Source organism: Dendrobates tinctorius, unplaced genomic scaffold (assembly GCF_039654945.1).
Source record: "Dendrobates tinctorius isolate UK_male_01 unplaced genomic scaffold, ASM3965494v1 ptg000309l, whole genome shotgun sequence".
Lineage (NCBI taxonomy): Eukaryota > Metazoa > Chordata > Amphibia > Anura > Dendrobatidae > Dendrobates > Dendrobates tinctorius.
In genome coordinates, this window is record NW_027361976.1 from 2,398,062 (window position 1) to 2,415,000 (window position 16,939).

Genomic DNA, 16,939 nt, shown 5'->3' on the forward strand with positions numbered 1-16,939 from the left:
TTTTGGAGAGCTTTTTGTTCCAAACCGGGAATTCAGTTGTCTTTCTCCTCTGCATTTCATCCTCAGACCAATGGGCAGACTGAGAGAACAAACCAGACTTTGGAGTCCTATTTGAGATGTTTCATATCTGCTGATCAGGATGATTGGGTCTCATTTCTGCCATTGGCCGAGTTTGCACTAAACAATAGGGCTAGTTCTGCCACTTTGATGTCTCCTTTCTTTTGTAACTTTGGGTTTCATCCTTGATTTTCTTCGGGGCAGGTGGAAGCTTCTGCCTGCCCAAGTGTGGATTCTGTGGTAGAGAGAATGCAGCAGATTTGGGATCAAGTAGTGGATAAGTTGTCCCACTCTCAGGAAAGGGCCCTGATCGCCCTGGTTGCGTGGATGAGGGTTCGGTGACCCCTCCTCAAGGGGGGGGTACTGTTGTGAGTTCCCTGGCTCCGTCTTCTGAGCTGAAGCTCCCCCTGCTCCCTCCGATGGTTACTGGAGGTAGTGGAGCTGGGCAGATTGACAGAGATTTGCCACCTGATGATGATGATGACGATTGGAGATCTGGGGTTACGGATTGGAGTATTTAAGTCTGCAGACTTCCTACAATCCTTGCTGGTGATTGCTTTCCTGTGCATTCAGAGGTCTGATGTCTCCTGCTCTGTTCCTGTATTGTTCAGCTAAGTGATTCATTTGCTAATCCTTTGCATCTGATCTGGTTTTGTCTATCTCTGCTTGTTGTGCGGGTCAGCTTGCTCCTGCTGGGGCTGTGCTGGACCACCGCTCCATATGTTACTGCTTGTGTCAGTTTGTTCAGTCCCCTGTTATATTGGTCTCTTTTGCTTTGCTTCCAGTTAATACTGGAGTGCTGATATAGTGGGCGCGAAGTCGTGTGACTTCAGTGTTTTTGTGTACATCAGATGTGTTCTATTTTTCAGGGTTTTTTGCGTGATTGCAGACAGTGTCTTTTCTTTCCTATCCTGTCTAGTCAGTTTGGGCCCCATCATTTGCTCAGTCGATTTTTCTGCCTGCGTTTGTGTTTCATCTTGTCTCACCAACAATATATGTTTGGGGGCTATCTATTCCTTTGGGGTCTGCTCTGGGGCAGTTTAGATTTCACCTTTCTTGCTTTAGGCTTAGTTAGCTCTCCGGCTGTGCCTAGGCATCTAGGGCATCGTAGGTACGCTCCACGGCTACTGCTAGTTGTGTGGATAGGATCAGGGGTCTGCAATCCACTTAGTTACAAACCACTCTGTTTTTCTGGTGGCTTAGCCTGTTCCTGCCATCCTCCTTGGTGACCCATTCATAACAGCAGCCCACCCTTCCACCCTCTCTCACATACCCCAGTCCAGGCTGTAGCCCACCCTCCCCTCTCCCTCACATACCCCAGTACTGGCTGCTGCCCACCCTTCCATCCTCCCTCACATACCCCAGCACAGGCTGCAGCCCACCCTTCCATCCTCCTCCCCATACCCCAGTACTGGATGCAGCCCATCCTCCTCCCCATACCCCAGGCTGCAGCCCACCCTCCCCTCTCTCCCTCACATACCCCAGTACTGGCTGCTGCCCACCCTTCCATCCGCCCTCACTTACCCCAGTACTGGATGCAGCCCACCTTCCCTCACATACCCCAGTACTGGATGCAGCCCACCCTCCCTCACATACCCCAGTACTGGATGCAGCCCACCCTCCCTCACATACCCCAGTACTGGATGCAGCCCACCCTCCCTCACATACCCCAGTACTGGATGCAGCCCACCCTCCTCCCCATACCCCAGTACTGGATGCAGCCCACCCTCCCTCACATACCCCAGTACTGGATGCAGCCCACCCTCCCTCACATACCCCAGTACTGGATGCAGCCCACCCTCCCTCACATACCCCAGCACAGGCTGCAGCCCATCCTCCCTCACATACCCCAGCACAGGCTGCAGCCCACCCTCCCTCACATACCCCAGCACAGGCTGCAGCCCACCCTCCCTCACATACCCCAGTACTGGATGCAGCCCACCCTCCTCCCCATACCCCAGTACTGGATGCAGCCCACCCTCCCTCACATACCCCAGTACTGGATGCAGCTCACCCTCCTCCCCATACCCCAGTACTGGATGCAGCCCACCCTCCCTCACATACCCCAGCACAGGCTGCAGCCCATCCTCCCTCACATACCCCAGCACAGGCTGCAGCCCACCCTCCCTCACATACCCCAGCACAGGCTGCAGCCCACCCTCCCTCACATACCCCAGTACTGGATGCAGCCCACCCTCCTCCCCATACCCCAGTACTGGATGCAGCCCACCCTCCCTCACATACCCCAGTACTGGATGCAGCTCACCCTCCTCCCCATACCCCAGTACTGGATGCAGCCCACCCTCCCTCACATACCCCAGTACTGGATGCAGCTCACCCTCCTCCCCATACCCCAGTACTGGCTGCAGCCCACCCTCCCTCACATACCCCAGGACAGGCTGCCGCCCACCCTCCCTCACATACCCCAGTACTGGATGCAGCTCACCCTCCTCCCCATACCCCAGTACTGGATGCGCCCACCCTCCCTCACATACCCCAGTACTGGATGCAGCTCACCCTCCTCCCCATACCCCAGTACTGGATGCAGCCCACCCTCCCTCACATACCCCAGGACAGGCTGCCGCCCACCCTCCCTCACATACCCCAGTACTGGATGCAGCCCACCCTCCCTCACATACCCCAGGACAGGCTGCCGCCCACCCTCCCTCACATACCCCAGTACTGGATGCAGCCCACCCTCCCTCACATACCCCAGTACTGGATGCAGCCCACCCTCCTCCCCATACCCCAGTACTGGATGCAGCCCACCCTCCTCCCCATACCCCAGTACTGGATGCAGCCCACCCTCCTCCCCATACCCCAGTACTGGATGCAGCCCACCCTCCTCCCCATACCCCAGTACTGGATGCAGCCCACCCTCCCTCACATACCCCAGTACTGGATGCAGCCCACCCTCCCTCACATACCCCAGTACTGGATGCAGCCCACCCTCCTCCCCATACCCCAGGACAGGCTGCCGCCCACCCTCCCTCACATACCCCAGTACTGGATGCAGCCCACCCTCCCTCACATACCCCAGTACTGGATGCAGCCCACCCTCCTCCCCATACCCCAGTACTGGATGCAGCCCACCCTTCCATCCTCCCTGCACCTTACTCTTCTTCACATTCGCACTAGTCAAATCTTAATGACATTTCAATGAAAAGCGGACGAGTCCACTGACGGCAAATAGGGGTCCATGTTTCCTAATTCTATTTCCCCACCCCTAATGTAAACAATAGCACAGTCCCCGGGAGTGTTCCCCTTCTATAACAAATACGTTATCTTCCGGTTGCTATTTCTTGCGTTACACCTGCTTCTGTCATAGAAAGACGTAGGCTGTGTGATAGGCGCACCCCCCTCCGGGAGCGACTGGTCGCGCCCAGATTGTAACAGTTTCTCTTTGTAGGTTTCCTGTGCAGATTCTTTGAGGGATTGACCATGGCGGCTACGGAGATAGCGCGGCAGATGGTGAGTGGCGCCGGCGGTGTGGCGGGGGCTGCGGGCGGTGGTCGTACATACGGGTGTATACGTGCGTGCAGCGTGTGGGAGGAGGGGCGGCATCCTCAGCGGGCCGCACATAGCGGCTGAGGGGCGCAGCTGCCCGGTTATTCCCCGGTATAGCGGCTCCGCTGCACCAGCCCGGCTGCCAGGCAGGGCGTTGGCAATGTCCAGGCTGCATGGCATAGGCGGAGGATGGCAGGTGCCCGGCTGCTCCTGTGTGGTGCGGTGGAGCCAGCCTCCATCATGTCCCCTCAGGCAGCACCGCCATCCGCGCACCTGTCCGGGGCTCAGGGCTCCCATTCCCCTTCCTGAGGGATTCTTTCCTTTCATTCACCATTTATGTATTTTGCTTGTGCACATATCTAATATGTATATATCCACCAGCTTATATACTGTCTTAAAGGAGTCGTACTATGAAATCCTTGTCTGCTCCTTTAAGACATGATGATGGGGGTCCCACCGACCACCAGGACTTGTGTGGCCAGCGGGTCAGTCCAAATCCTCCAGAGCGTGACCTCTGCTCCTCTGACATGTATTATGGGGACCCCACTGATCACTGGATCAGCCATCCTATAGACTGGTGATAGTTTGGGGGAAAAATCCATCCTGAAGCTGTTCTCATAGATTGGGCAACATGGTGGCTCAGTGGTTAGCACTGTAGCTTTGCAAAACCCGCCAAGGAGAACGTCAGCAATGAGATTGTATGTTGTCTCAGCGTTTCCTCTAGGTATAAGATATACTCTCAATCTAAATTCCCTATGGGGCCAGTGATGTCTGTAAAGTGCTGTGGAATATGATGGCGCTGTATGAGCAAGGCATAATAATAATAATAATGATGATGTCTGGTTATTGCTAGAACCACTTCTTAGCGTTTGCATGGAATGAAAAATTGCTTAGTGTAAATGGGCCATAACGATAATGATTATTTTTTAGTAATTACATGAAGGGTTGGGAAGACCTTCCTAATACAGAAATGTACTTGTCCCACAGTGCTTCAGATTTGTACCAGCTCCTAAATTTACCTTTACTGTTAAGTTCTCTTCACACTAAATGACCGCTGATATGTATATATTCACCTATTTGGCGGAGGTTTAAAAGCCAGTTTACAAAGGAAGACGGTGCTGGATGATGCATACTGGACAAGTGAAATAGGTCTGTAATAGATCGTTCAGTCTGCATAGGCAGCCACTGTACTCGGCAGCACGAGTCTAATGTACACAAGGTGCTGCCGAGAACAATGACTTTTAAGCAATTTAAAGGATGCTTCATCCAACAGGCAAGGGTTTTACTCATTGAATGGGTGATGGCAAAGTGTTTACACTGCAGGATTATTGTGAAACAAGTTTTTTTCTTTTTTTTTTCCTACTATAATCATTCACTGTATATACAGCTTTAAGCCTCCCATACTAGCCAGATAGCTGCCAATAACAATGGGTCTGGCTGAAAGTCTAATGTGTATGTATGAGAGCCCCAGAAAATTGTTGTGGGAAATCACATTCTGGCATGGCTGATTTTGGACCATTGATCGTATTGACTACCAAAGATGAACCATCGACTCATATGTCTGGGGACAGCTCCTTCGTAATGAACACAGGAGAGCCTGGCCAAAAGTGCTACTATGTATGAGAGAGCCATGCAAATGATCTGAACATTTGCTTGACTGGCAGCCATAAAGGCCTCTTTCACACTTCAGTTTTTTGCATCAGTCAAAATCCGCCAAAAGGACGGATGCTGGATCCGTTTTAGAACTGATGACAACAGATGCCACCCATCTGTTTTTTTTTACGGATCCGCAAAATGAAGAATTTTAAAGGAATCGCAGCCTGGAAAAGGAGAGAGAGAGAGAGAGAGTTTTTTTTTTTTGTCCGGCACCCAGAAAGAATTTCGGGTTAAATCAGTGTCTGGAGGATCCGCCAGTGAAAAAAACGTTACAAGCTCCGTTTTGAAATCTTTGAGGATGGTGACGGACAGCAACTTTTGGCGGATCCTCAAAAAAAAAACGGATGCAACGGACAGCAATCGTCACAATCCGCCATTAATGCAAGTCAATGGGGAAAAAAACGGATCCTCTAAAAAAAATTGAGGATCCGTTTTTTTTTTCAAAACCTGGCGGATTGTGACTGATTGTAAAAAACTGAAGTGTGAAAGAGGCCTAATGTGCATGGCAATACTTTAGACCAGTGTTCCCCCCCCCCCCCCCCCAACTCTAGTCCTCAAGAGCCTCCAACGGGTCATGTTTTCAGGATTTCCTTAAATTGCAGAACCTGCACAGGCAATACTTCCATCGTGTGCAGAACTAAGGAGATCCTGAAAACATGATCTTTTGGTGGGTCTTGAGGACTGGAGTTGGGGGACACTGCTTTAGATAGCGTTAAGGTGACTACATTTGTCCAGTCTCTGCCCTCAGCTGAGTTGTAATTCGTCATTGAGTGGACAGCCTGAGTGATCTGAGGCTGATGGGTTGCTATGGAAGGACTAGCAAAGTGGACCACACTTAGGTACCGACTCAAGGAACTCTGGTGCCTCTCTGTGAAAAGTGTAAGAGTAAATGTCCAACAATCCAGAAATTAAGTGGCAAATGGCACTCCCCATCCTTTAAATGTCCTTTATTAAGATATCACATAAAACAGCAGGAACGTTTGCCATGGAGACGTACTGGACGACGGCCATTTCGCGCAAAAAATGCGCTTCTACGGGTCCTCATCTACACCATTTCCAAACGGGGTGTTGCTCACAGTTTTGTTACTGCTTTGAGCATGAGCTGTTGCCATACAGCCAAGAATGGGATTTGACCACGTCCTGTGATATTGGGACAGGCTTCCCTGTTGTTACAAGACAGGATCTGGTCCCATGGTTGGCACTTGCCCTTCTGTTTGTTCTCCATAGGAGACAGTGCTGATGTACTGCGGGGCTTGGTACTTTATCCCCCAGCAGTATTATGTCTTGTTAAGAAGAAAGCTGGCAGAGGTTGGAGCAAAGGAACTGTGTAATGGAAATTGGCCATGATGAACGCGGCCGACAGCTATGCTCTGTGCTTCTGGTCTTGTGTTACGGAAATCTAATTTTCTGTCTTTTACATGTATGGCACAATAAGTACATAGTAAAGTACTGGTGGACACATGCTGCTAGGTTCTCAAGTTTTTAATTATCCAATTATATAGAAAACTTCCACATTTGGAGTTATTGAAAAATGAAATAAAGTGGCAAAAGCAACTGTCCCAGCCCTATTCAGCTGCGTGGAGCTTACTTTGTATTCTAGGGATATACCGTATTGGTGAATATCCTGTTTTGGCTGTTGCACTGCAGCAGCGACCTTGCTGTCCTTTCCAATTAGTTCACAAAGCAGGACTGTAGTAAATAGTTGTATTGCCTGAGGGTAGAGTATGGATTTTGCAAAGCATTAGATCTGACGTGTGGAAATGGCTAGTGCTACATCTTGTTGCCATACATTGCATGTTTAATATAAGCTGCCCAGTGCAAGATTTTCTGTTGTTTGCTATAATTTAATGAATTGGAGAAGGGATGTTATGAAAGAGAATTCGGACTCGCTGTTTTACAACATAAACAATGCCAAGTAAAACAAATATGGATTGATTGCTGTGGTCTTACACGTAATACCAATGCTCAGTGTTCTGGCCTCAACCAAGACTAAAATAACTGCATTGTAATTGGATTTAGTTAGCAGTTCCCCAGATGACATGCAAGTGTAACCTGGCTGCAGCTCTCGATTCCACATATCACAAAGTAGTGAAATGTTGTTTTTTTTTTTTGTTTTTTTTATGGAAGTGCTGCTCATTGTGGCTCCATTACAACCGTTAATGAGGTTTTCCACCTGCCAATACAATGCTACCTCCCCTGAGGGTGGAGAGCAGGGCATCACCATTCACTCTCCAGATGTCCCATATACTATAATGGAGAGGGACTGCTTCTCCCCAGCACACATCCCTGTTCTCCAAATCAGTGTGGATCCCCACTGACAGACACCAGATTTTGACATGTCTGTTCTATTAAACATTTGTGATGAAACATCAACTCTGGAGCAGCGTTTCTTGCAACACTACATAGTACAGTTCCTCTGTAATTCCTCAGAGAAATGTAATAAGTTTACAATACACCTTTTAAAGGGAGCCTGTCAGCCTAAACTGGTAGTAAACGAAGCACATAACTTATGAAAAGCTTAACCTTGTTGTTCTAATTTTTGTCTCCATTCTGCAAAAACTTTTGTATTAATTTGCTAATCGGTGTATATTATTATTAACCGTGGTTGTGGCAAAGCAGCTCAATGCACTGTACTACCTATTGGTTTTAAATGTCGCACCTCCCTCACTGATGATTGGCAGTTCGGTCTTGCCAGTGCTGTCAAAACTAGTGAGGGAGCATGTCTGACCATGCGGAAACATGGTCTGATCATTCCACAGCGGTAGGGCATGGGAAGAAGCAAGAGTATTCAGACAGGACAGAATGGGATCACAGAAAGAATCAGCTGTGACCCTATGCTGTCGTGTCTGTATACTCACTTTTGCGTCCTCGTTGCTCAGGAGCTGTATTATGATCAGACCATGTTTCTGCACGGTCAGACACAGCCATTACACAGTACACAGCAGGGGCACATTTATAAGATTATCTGAGCACAGGAACATTTTTTATTTTTAACAGATCCAATTGTGGAAATTATTATTATTCCAAGATCCATTGATTAAAATGTACTATGTTCGTGGAAAAACCCCTGTAAGGTCGGAGTCACATTAGCGTATCACATCCGATGTAATATGCTAATGACACATAGTGTCAATGCTCTGTTATTGGATCCTCTAGCGTCAGAGAATCTGAGCACAAGTGTGGAGGAGACAGAGAAAGTGCTTTTTCCATCTCCTTCATTGCTGTTGTCCATGGGAATCGAACTGCAGTTAGGTGATACCCGAGTGCAGTGCAATGTTTCACACGCACCCATAAACTTATATAGATGCATGTGATCCAAATTTGGCATGCAATCGCAGCATGCTGCCTTTTTTTCTGTCTGATTGGAGCAGGGAAAACAAACGCCATTGAGACACAAGCAATAGATTAAATTGATTCGAATAAAGTTTTTTTTTTTTTTTTTTTAAATTCGTTTACATTCGTCTGATTTAATCTCAAGTGGGAGCGAGCCCTAAGACCTTAAAGGGAATCTGTCACCTATTTTCGGACTATAAGATGCGGCCACTGCCATCAGGGGCTTATCTACAGCATTTGGTAATGCTGTAGATAATCCCCCGATGTAACCTGAAAGATAAGTATAATTTAACTTGTTTTTCTTAACGGGGGGCGGTTGTGGTGGATGTCGTGGTCCAGGTCCTCCTATCTTCATGCGATGACATCCCCCCTCTTACTTCTGCCGCGGCTCCTGCACAGGCGTACTTTCTCTGCCCTGTTGAGGGCAGAGTAAAGTACTGCAGTGCGTAGGTGCCGGGAAAGCTCAGAGAGGTCCGGCGCCTGCGCTCTGCAGTACTTTACTGTGCCCTCAACAGGGCAGATACAGTACGCCTGCGCAGGAGCCATAGCAAAAGTAAGAAGGCGGACGTCATCTCTAGAAGATGGGAGGCGCCGGGCCGGACCGCGACACCCATCGGACCGGATCGGATCCCCAGGTTAGTATAATCTAACTCATTTTTCTTCTCTTTCAAGTTACATCGGGGGCTTATCTACAGCATTACAGAATATGACTTAAGTGTCTAAAAAAAATAAAATACAATAAAATACACACCTTCTCATTCAAAGAGTTTTCTTTATTTTCATGACTATGAAAATTGTAGATTCACTCTGAAGGCATCAAAACTGAGAATTTACACGTGTAATTTATAGAATTAACAAAAAAGTGTGAAACAACTGAAAATACTGTATGTCTTATATTCTAGGTTCTTCAAAGTAGCTAGCCACCTTTTGCTTTGATTACTGCTTTGCACACTCTTGGCATTCTCTTGATGAGCTTCAAGAGGTAGTCACCTGAAATGGTTTTGTTAGGGATGGCGGAACGCACTAAATATAAAATAATAGAAAGTGCGTTCGCCGCTTGGGGTCCACCGTGCAGAGGTGTTAAACTGCTGCTATATAATGGCAGACGCACAATATGGCGGTATTTCGCACACGGGTTGAACGTCACCCGGAGTGCACTGGGCGTACTCTGTTAGCTTCACAGAGACGCCTTAGACATAAACATACAGTAAGTACTGAGCCTGTTGGACTCACAGGTCTCAGAGAAATGCATGCACAGTATATGGTCACAGGAGCTGAGCCCAAGGCAGAGGGACAGAGTCCGTATAGACCTACTGTGCGTGCGGTGTCGCAACCGCGGACGCCCACAGGTGCTGCAGACTGCAGCGCGGCAATTGACACAGCCGCTATGCGACAGTGCCCAGGAGGGGCGCACTGTCGGACGCTAGTTAGGTGATGATATGCACTGTTGCCTGTAGCGTGCCACTGACTGGTGCTGACTCTATGACTAAGTCCTTATCCACACACGTAATATCAGAGGGAGGGGAGTCTTAATGAGGCATTCACAGGTTCATGCGTCCGTCATCATTCACACACAGAGGCGTAGCTAGGGTTTTGGTTCGGGGGGGGGGTGAAACTTCTGAGTGGGCGCCTAACCACAGAACCTAAACAGATGACCGCGCTGTTGCAGAAAATCTATATATAAAAAGACCAGTATTGATATTACCGCCATATGGTCAGAGTTAAATACCAGTTCTACAGAACATATAATAGATTACAGCAGAGTTACAGATTATGTCTTACCGCTGACGGAACTGTTCACTTTTCACGTCCTTTTCCATCTGGCCCAGACCGACATGACGACTCCTCCAGGCAGGACTCGGCTGCAGAGAATACAACAAAGACACCTTTGACTTCTCATATTTTCAGCACTGTCACCAATTGGACTATTCTCATCCTGCACAAACTGCTCATGTGGCGCCCCTGAGGGTTCAGTCGCCACAGAGGTACTGCACCTCCTCCTGAGGTGTGGTACCCCACCATTCAGGTAAGGTGGAGACACCTGACCACGCTCCCAACACCTGCATCCCACACAACATAGTAGTGTAGCAAAGCACCCTTTGGTGGTTCCCTGCTTGGAACACGAAGCGTGCTGGGAGGTGGGTGGAGTTGAGTTTGCACTAAAAGAGCGGGAAGAGGATAGGAATTAGTTAGTTAGTCACAGGAGTCTGACGAGGTCAGTCCGTGAAAGGAGATCCCCTGAGAGGGATGGATGAAGGAAGTGCTGCAGCCGACCTCAGTGATCTGGGTCCGCTGGCACAGGAAAGAGACATTGAAGGAAAGCCTGACTCTCTCCATAAGAAAGAAGGATTAGCACGGAACGTAAGGAGAGGAGGACTAAGGATTAGGGTTAGAGCAGAACCCTTCTCAAGTTCACAGCGCATGGCCGGGGTCCGGTCCCCAAGGTTGTATGGATACTAATGGTCCTGCAGCAGACACCGGAGGAATAGAAGTTGGCCCCACTTTATTCCCACACAAGACTTGGGGGCACAACAGCAACGATAGTGAGCCGGGACTTGGTAGCAAGGAGTCCCCGAAGCAGGCTACAGCTGTCTCCCGTACAAGTAGAGTTCATAGGAACATCTGACAGGAGGAACTCCAGTGTAACTCAGCGCCTTTAGTGAAGTACTCACAGTACTAAGAGGGAGACGTTCAGAAAAGGCACATATGTTGGCGGAGTGTTGGAAAGGAGTACTTCATCTTGCCTGGAAGTTGGCTGAGCTCCTGACCCGGAGGACACGGCATGGATGCGGGCTCTTGTGCCACAACAGACTGTGAGTAAAGCTTTGGAACTACATGCCCGGTGTCCTCCACTTATTCCTGCGTCAACCTGCCCAGCACTGCTACATCCCCTGCGCCCGACACTACATCATCTAAGTTTCACTTCACCTACTCTGCCCTGTGACTAAAGCCCTGCCTGTGGAGGGCTATAACATCACTGCTGCACCACACCATCTGTCCCAGAGGATCTGTCTGCAGCGTCGGCTTAACACCTTCATTGCCAAACACCACAGGTGGCGTCACGACTCATTCATTCTAATCATCAAAAGCACACCGAACATTCCCCCTTTTACAATGGGCGCCCAGGGCCACGGGCCGGGTCCCAGCTGCCGTGACATCTCCCAGTGAAGCTCGTCGGGCCCGGTACCGAGTACCCCACGGCCCTGGGAGGGCAACACACTCATCCTGTTGATACCCCAATACTGAGCCGCTGCTGCCGTATGTGACCCTATTACTGCACCTACTGTGTGGCCCTGTGTGACCTCTAAATTTTAAAGCAACCCTCTACAATATAGTGATTCTTGATGTCCCCCTTGATAGCATCCATATAGCACAGTGTTCTCCAACCTTTCTGACCTTGAGAGCCACATTCAGCTTATACAAAGGGTCGCAAGTCATATTCAGAGAGAGGGTCGTGAGCCACATCCAGCTCCCATCTCCTTCAATGTAGTGTCAACCAAAGCCCCCATTACAGGTATAATGATAACCAAAGCTTTTCCACAGAAATCACTCCAAAGAAGTTCTTGGAGATCCAGGGGTTCCCACAATACCCCCATTCAGTATTCTCCCATCAAGGACCCTCAACACACTGTCACAGCCAGCTTTGAGCGCCTACTCTAACAGGTAGTACCATCCTCCAGCGTACCATACCTAAATCATCTCTAAACCCCTAAGACCAGTAAATGTGCATCCAGATCTGCACTTCTGTGCAGGGCTACTAACGTAAATCACTATTTTGAGATGTATTCTTCATACCTGTTTGCTAGACCTGGAGCTAATGCACCAAGCTGGCAGACAGTCGCGAGCCACAATTCATGGGACCGCGAGCCACATGTGGCTCCCAAGCTACAAGTTGGGGACCCCTGATATAGTATAATACACCAGCTAGTCCTCAATATAGTATAATGCACTCCCCATAGGTAGAGTCTATAGTATAATGCACTCCCCATAGGCAGAGTCTATAGTATAATGCACTCCCCATAGGCAGAGTCTATAGTATAATGCACTCCCCATAGGCAGAGTCTATAGTATAATGCACTCCCCATAGGCAGAGTCTATAGTATAATGCACTCCCCATAGGCAGAGTCTATAGTATAATGCACTCCCCATAGGCAGAGTCTATAGTATAATGCACTCCCCATAGGCAGAGTCTATAGTATAATGCACTCCCCATAGGCAGAGTCTATAGTATAATGCACTCCCCATAGGCAGAGTCTATAGTATAATGCACTCCCCATAGGCAGAGTCTATAGTATAATGCACTCCCCATAGGCAGAGTCTATAGTATAATGTACCCCCATAGACAGCTTATTATAATGCAGCCTGTTACAAAAATAAATAAATCCAGTACTCACCTCTCTTCCTCCTGGCTCCTACGCTGCTCCCTGCTCTCCCGCTCATCTCCTGACAGCGGGCGCCGGGCAGTGACGTCACCGCACCCGCTGTCAGGGAGAGGGGGATGATGGGAGAGGAAGCCTAAAGCTCCCTCTCTCAGCACTGCGGTGATGGTCAGCTGTATGGGCTAGATGCCGATACAGCAGACCCTGCAATGACGGGCGGGGGGCCCACTGCTGGTACCAGCCCCCCCCACTTGCTCAGGGGCCCCATAGTGGCCGGGTGGCAAAGCAGGGGAGATCGACTCTCCCTGTACTGCAACACATGAATGTAATTGTATCGGTGCACGCCGATAAGTAGTGTGGCTCTGGGGGGCGCCCCCTCTGCCCCCCCCCCGGTAGCTAAGCTACTGTTCTCACACATAGCAAGTAGTCTATACTAGCGCATGGCCGAGCGGCCATGCGGGCCTTTTATAGCCATGCGCTTCCGGGACCTTCCAGAGCTCTGAGATGGACCAATCAGATCAGGAGAAGGACCTGAGCACGTGACTCCCGATCTCTAAGGGAGATCGTCTTTTGAGCATGCCCAGTAGCGTGAGGAGAGGACTTAGCCTCTCAAGCAGCTTGCTGCTGAGCAGCCTGCGCTGCTATTGCTGGCCCAGAGGTGACAGCAACAGCCAGCCCCACAGAGCTGGTCTGAGCATCGTCGTGGGACACTCGTGGATTTCTGCGGATCAGGGAGTATATTGCTTGTTTGTTGTTTTAATATTTTTATAGTGAGATGACACTGGCTTCGGGGAACAAAGTGACAAGTGATGGTGAGTATGTACTCTGTTATTTGTACTGTATGTCTATATGTATGTATTGTATGAATGTATGAATGTATTGTATGTAGTATGTATGTTGTATGTCTGTAGCATGTTGTATGTAGTATGTATGTTGTATGAATGTAGTATATATGTAGTATGTTGTATGAAGTATGTATGTTGTATGAATGTAGTATGTATGCTGTATGTAGTATGTATGTATGTTGTATGAATGTAGTATGTATGTAGTGTGTTTTTTTTTTTGTTTTTTGTTTTTTTTTCTCTACATTCAACACATTAGCCGGATGATGGGACTACTACTGTCCCATCATTGGCTAATGTGTCAATCACTGTCATTGTAGCAGGCATAGCCCAATGGGACTTGTAGTCCCATCGGACGATGCCTGCACACACGCATAGACCCCCGGCAGGCCCGCACAGACCCCCAGCAGGCCCGCACACACAGACACGCACAGTGTTTGCCCACGCACCGCCCACACTCTTTCCCCCCCCCCCCCCCCTCCCGAACAGGATGTGCAAGTAAAGAAAGGTTTTTTTTTTAATTCCGATATTTCTGTCCCATTGACGTGAATGGGACTTCCGGTATCGGAATCGGTGATACCTGATACTTTTTGGGTATCGGCCGATTCAATCCGATATTTCTCAATATTGGATGGTATCGCTCAACACTAGTTCCAACCACCGTGTCTTTGTGCGACGCAGAAAAGGTGAACGGATGGACTCTACATGTCTGTCTGGTTCCCACCGTGAAGCATGGAGGAGGAGGTGTGATGGTGGTTCGCTGGTGACACTGTTGGGGATTTATTCAAAATTGAAGGCATACTGAACCAGCATGGCTACCACAGCATCTTGCAGCGGCATGCTATTCCATCCGGTTTGCATTTAGTTGGACCATCATTTATTTTTCAACAGGACAATGACCCCAAACACACCTCCAGGCTGTGTAAGGGCTATTTGACCAAGAAGGAGAGTGATGGGGTGCTACGCCAGATGACCTGGCCTCCACAGTCACCAGACCTGAACCCAATCGAGATGGTTTAGGGTTAGCTGAACTGCAGAGTGAAGGCAAAAGGGCCAACAAGTGCTAAGCATCTCTGGGAACTCCTTCAAGACTGTTGGAAGACCATTTCTGGTGACTACCACTTGAAGCTCATCAAGAGAATGCCAAGAGTGGGCAAAGCAGTAATCAAAGCAAAAGGTGGCTGCTTTGAAGAACCTAGAATATAAGACATATTTTCAGTTGTTTCACACTCTTGTTAGTTATATAATTCCACATGTGATAATTCATAGTTTTGATGCCTTCAGAGTGAATCTACAATTTTCATAGTCATGAAAATAAAACTCTTTGAATGAGAGGGTGTGTCCAAACTTTTGGTCTGTACTGTATATAATATATATGTATATATATATATGTGTGTGTGTGTGTATGTATATATATATATATATATATATATATATATATTTTTTTTTTAAGTGTTTTACACCAGGTTTTTGACACAAAACACTACGAATCAGGACCTAAAAGAGCAAATTTTTTAGGAACTACATTCCCTGCAAGGTAGTGTGCCTAGTTGATACTGTCAGCCCTATAAGCGCCGACTGAGCCACTGGACATAGTGCCAAACGCTATGTGAAACTGGCCTTGTTGTTAAAGGGACCCTGTCACCAGTTTTTTAGTGTCTGAACAGATGGCACCACCTTTACCAGCGCCTCTGCTGCATTGCACAAACTACTATATTATCTCCTGACTCTCCCTGCATATCTCAAAATACAATTTGAGTCGTTCCCCCGTCATTGCTGTGAGCATGCACAGTTATGTTTTATACCTTCAGTAGGGCAGAGCAAAATTCTCCTGTGTTTGCTGGCGATGCTCCTGATTTCGTTTGGTTATGTGGATCAAAGCTTGAGGACGGCAGTTAGCAGCAGGGAGGAGAGACAGACGGCACGGCAATGACTCTCATTGGACTGTCCGAATTTACATACTGTGTGGGAGAAATTCCAAGGGTATTTTTTGGGGGATATACAGGGGAGGGACAGCAGCACAGATGCTGATAAAAGTGGTGGTGTTTGTTGAGACACTAAAAACTGGTGACAGGTTCCTTTTTAAGGGACATGAATTAAAAACAAAAAACAAAAAGCTAGACTGTCCAAGGCGACGAAAAGCTTTTAAAGGAAAACGAAATCTGTGACCCACATCAGGAGCACTGCAGCATGCACAATTCAGGGAGTAGCTGTTTCTCCATGACCCATTTGGGCACTCTGGGGCCTGACATTAAGTGGCGCAGAATTATCTTTACCATAATGTAGCACAGATGTGAGGTAAAGATAAACTGACAAAACCAAAGTTCCCCCCACATAGAACAGGAAATAGTAATGAATTGTTTAGGTTTTCTTTTTCACGCGGCTTAAAATGAAACCTGTTCTAGAAGATGTGTATCTACACATTATGGCCTATCTAAGGTCAGATAATGTTATCCTGCTCATGGATTGGCCATAAGTATTATCAGTTTTTCCACTACAGAATGGCATGATTCAAGTATCCCACACATGCAATCATGTAGGTTACAGTAGGGCAGGGACCTTTATTGGGGTAAATTTAAGATTATTTGACATGGACTCCGATTCTTCATGACCGGTGACTTTCTTGCCAGTGTTGATGAGGGGGCGTTGTGGACTCAGGCATGCACCTCCTATTGATTCAGAAGCAATCTGATTAGTGGCTTGCACCTGGCTTGAGTAGGACTTCTGACATTCTGAACGCCACAGCTAGTCAAATCTGATGAGCTTCTGTGTCTCGCCCCTTGTCGCACTCCTGTCACTCTTCAGCTTTGGACATTTTGGCAAAGCTGGGAGAAACTGGTATGATTATGCCAACTCTGCGTGGCGCAAACCATTTTCAACTTTCAAAGCAATTTTTGCCAAGGTGTTAAAAGATGGACTTTTATATTAAACCATGATGCAGTACTGTGGCCACAATACTTTTATGTTCCTGTAGAAAACGAAGTTTTCTTTAATTTTTTCTTTTACAGCCTGGTAATGTGACCCATAAACTGTTCACTATTCATAGAATCGTAGAGTTGGAAGGGACCTCCTGGGTCATCTGGTCCAACCCCCTGCTCAAAGCAGGATTCGCTAAATCATCCCAGACAGATGTCTGTCCAGCCTCTGTTTGAAGACTTCCATTGA

At 48.1% G+C, this 16,939-nt stretch overlaps 1 protein-coding gene and 1 long non-coding RNA gene across 8 annotated transcripts in view; both read left to right on the plus strand.

The window, feature by feature from the left end:
* The first annotated feature begins 3,369 nt into the window (after positions 1 to 3,369).
* SEPTIN6 (septin 6) overlaps positions 3,370 to 16,939 on the plus strand; it is a 117,659-nt gene continuing 104,089 nt past the window's right edge. For 6 of the 7 annotated variants that reach the window (XR_012227029.1, XM_073560954.1, XM_073560952.1 and 3 more), the window contains exon 1: positions 3,371 to 3,528. Coding sequence is in view for 6 of the 7 variants with exons in the window: in XM_073560954.1 (XP_073417055.1) it covers positions 3,499 to 3,528 (30 nt within the window). In the remaining variant the exon portion in view is untranslated. Of the gene's footprint in view, positions 3,529 to 16,939 lie in introns of all 7 variants that reach the window. The other variant, XM_073560956.1, reaches the window with a different exon arrangement.
* Positions 15,295 to 16,939, plus strand: part of LOC141073640 (uncharacterized) — a 21,836-nt gene continuing 20,191 nt past the window's right edge. Inside the window, exon 1 of the long non-coding RNA XR_012227028.1 lies at positions 15,295 to 16,939. This exon is cut by the window's right edge and continues 963 nt beyond it. This is a non-coding gene — a long non-coding RNA (uncharacterized lncRNA).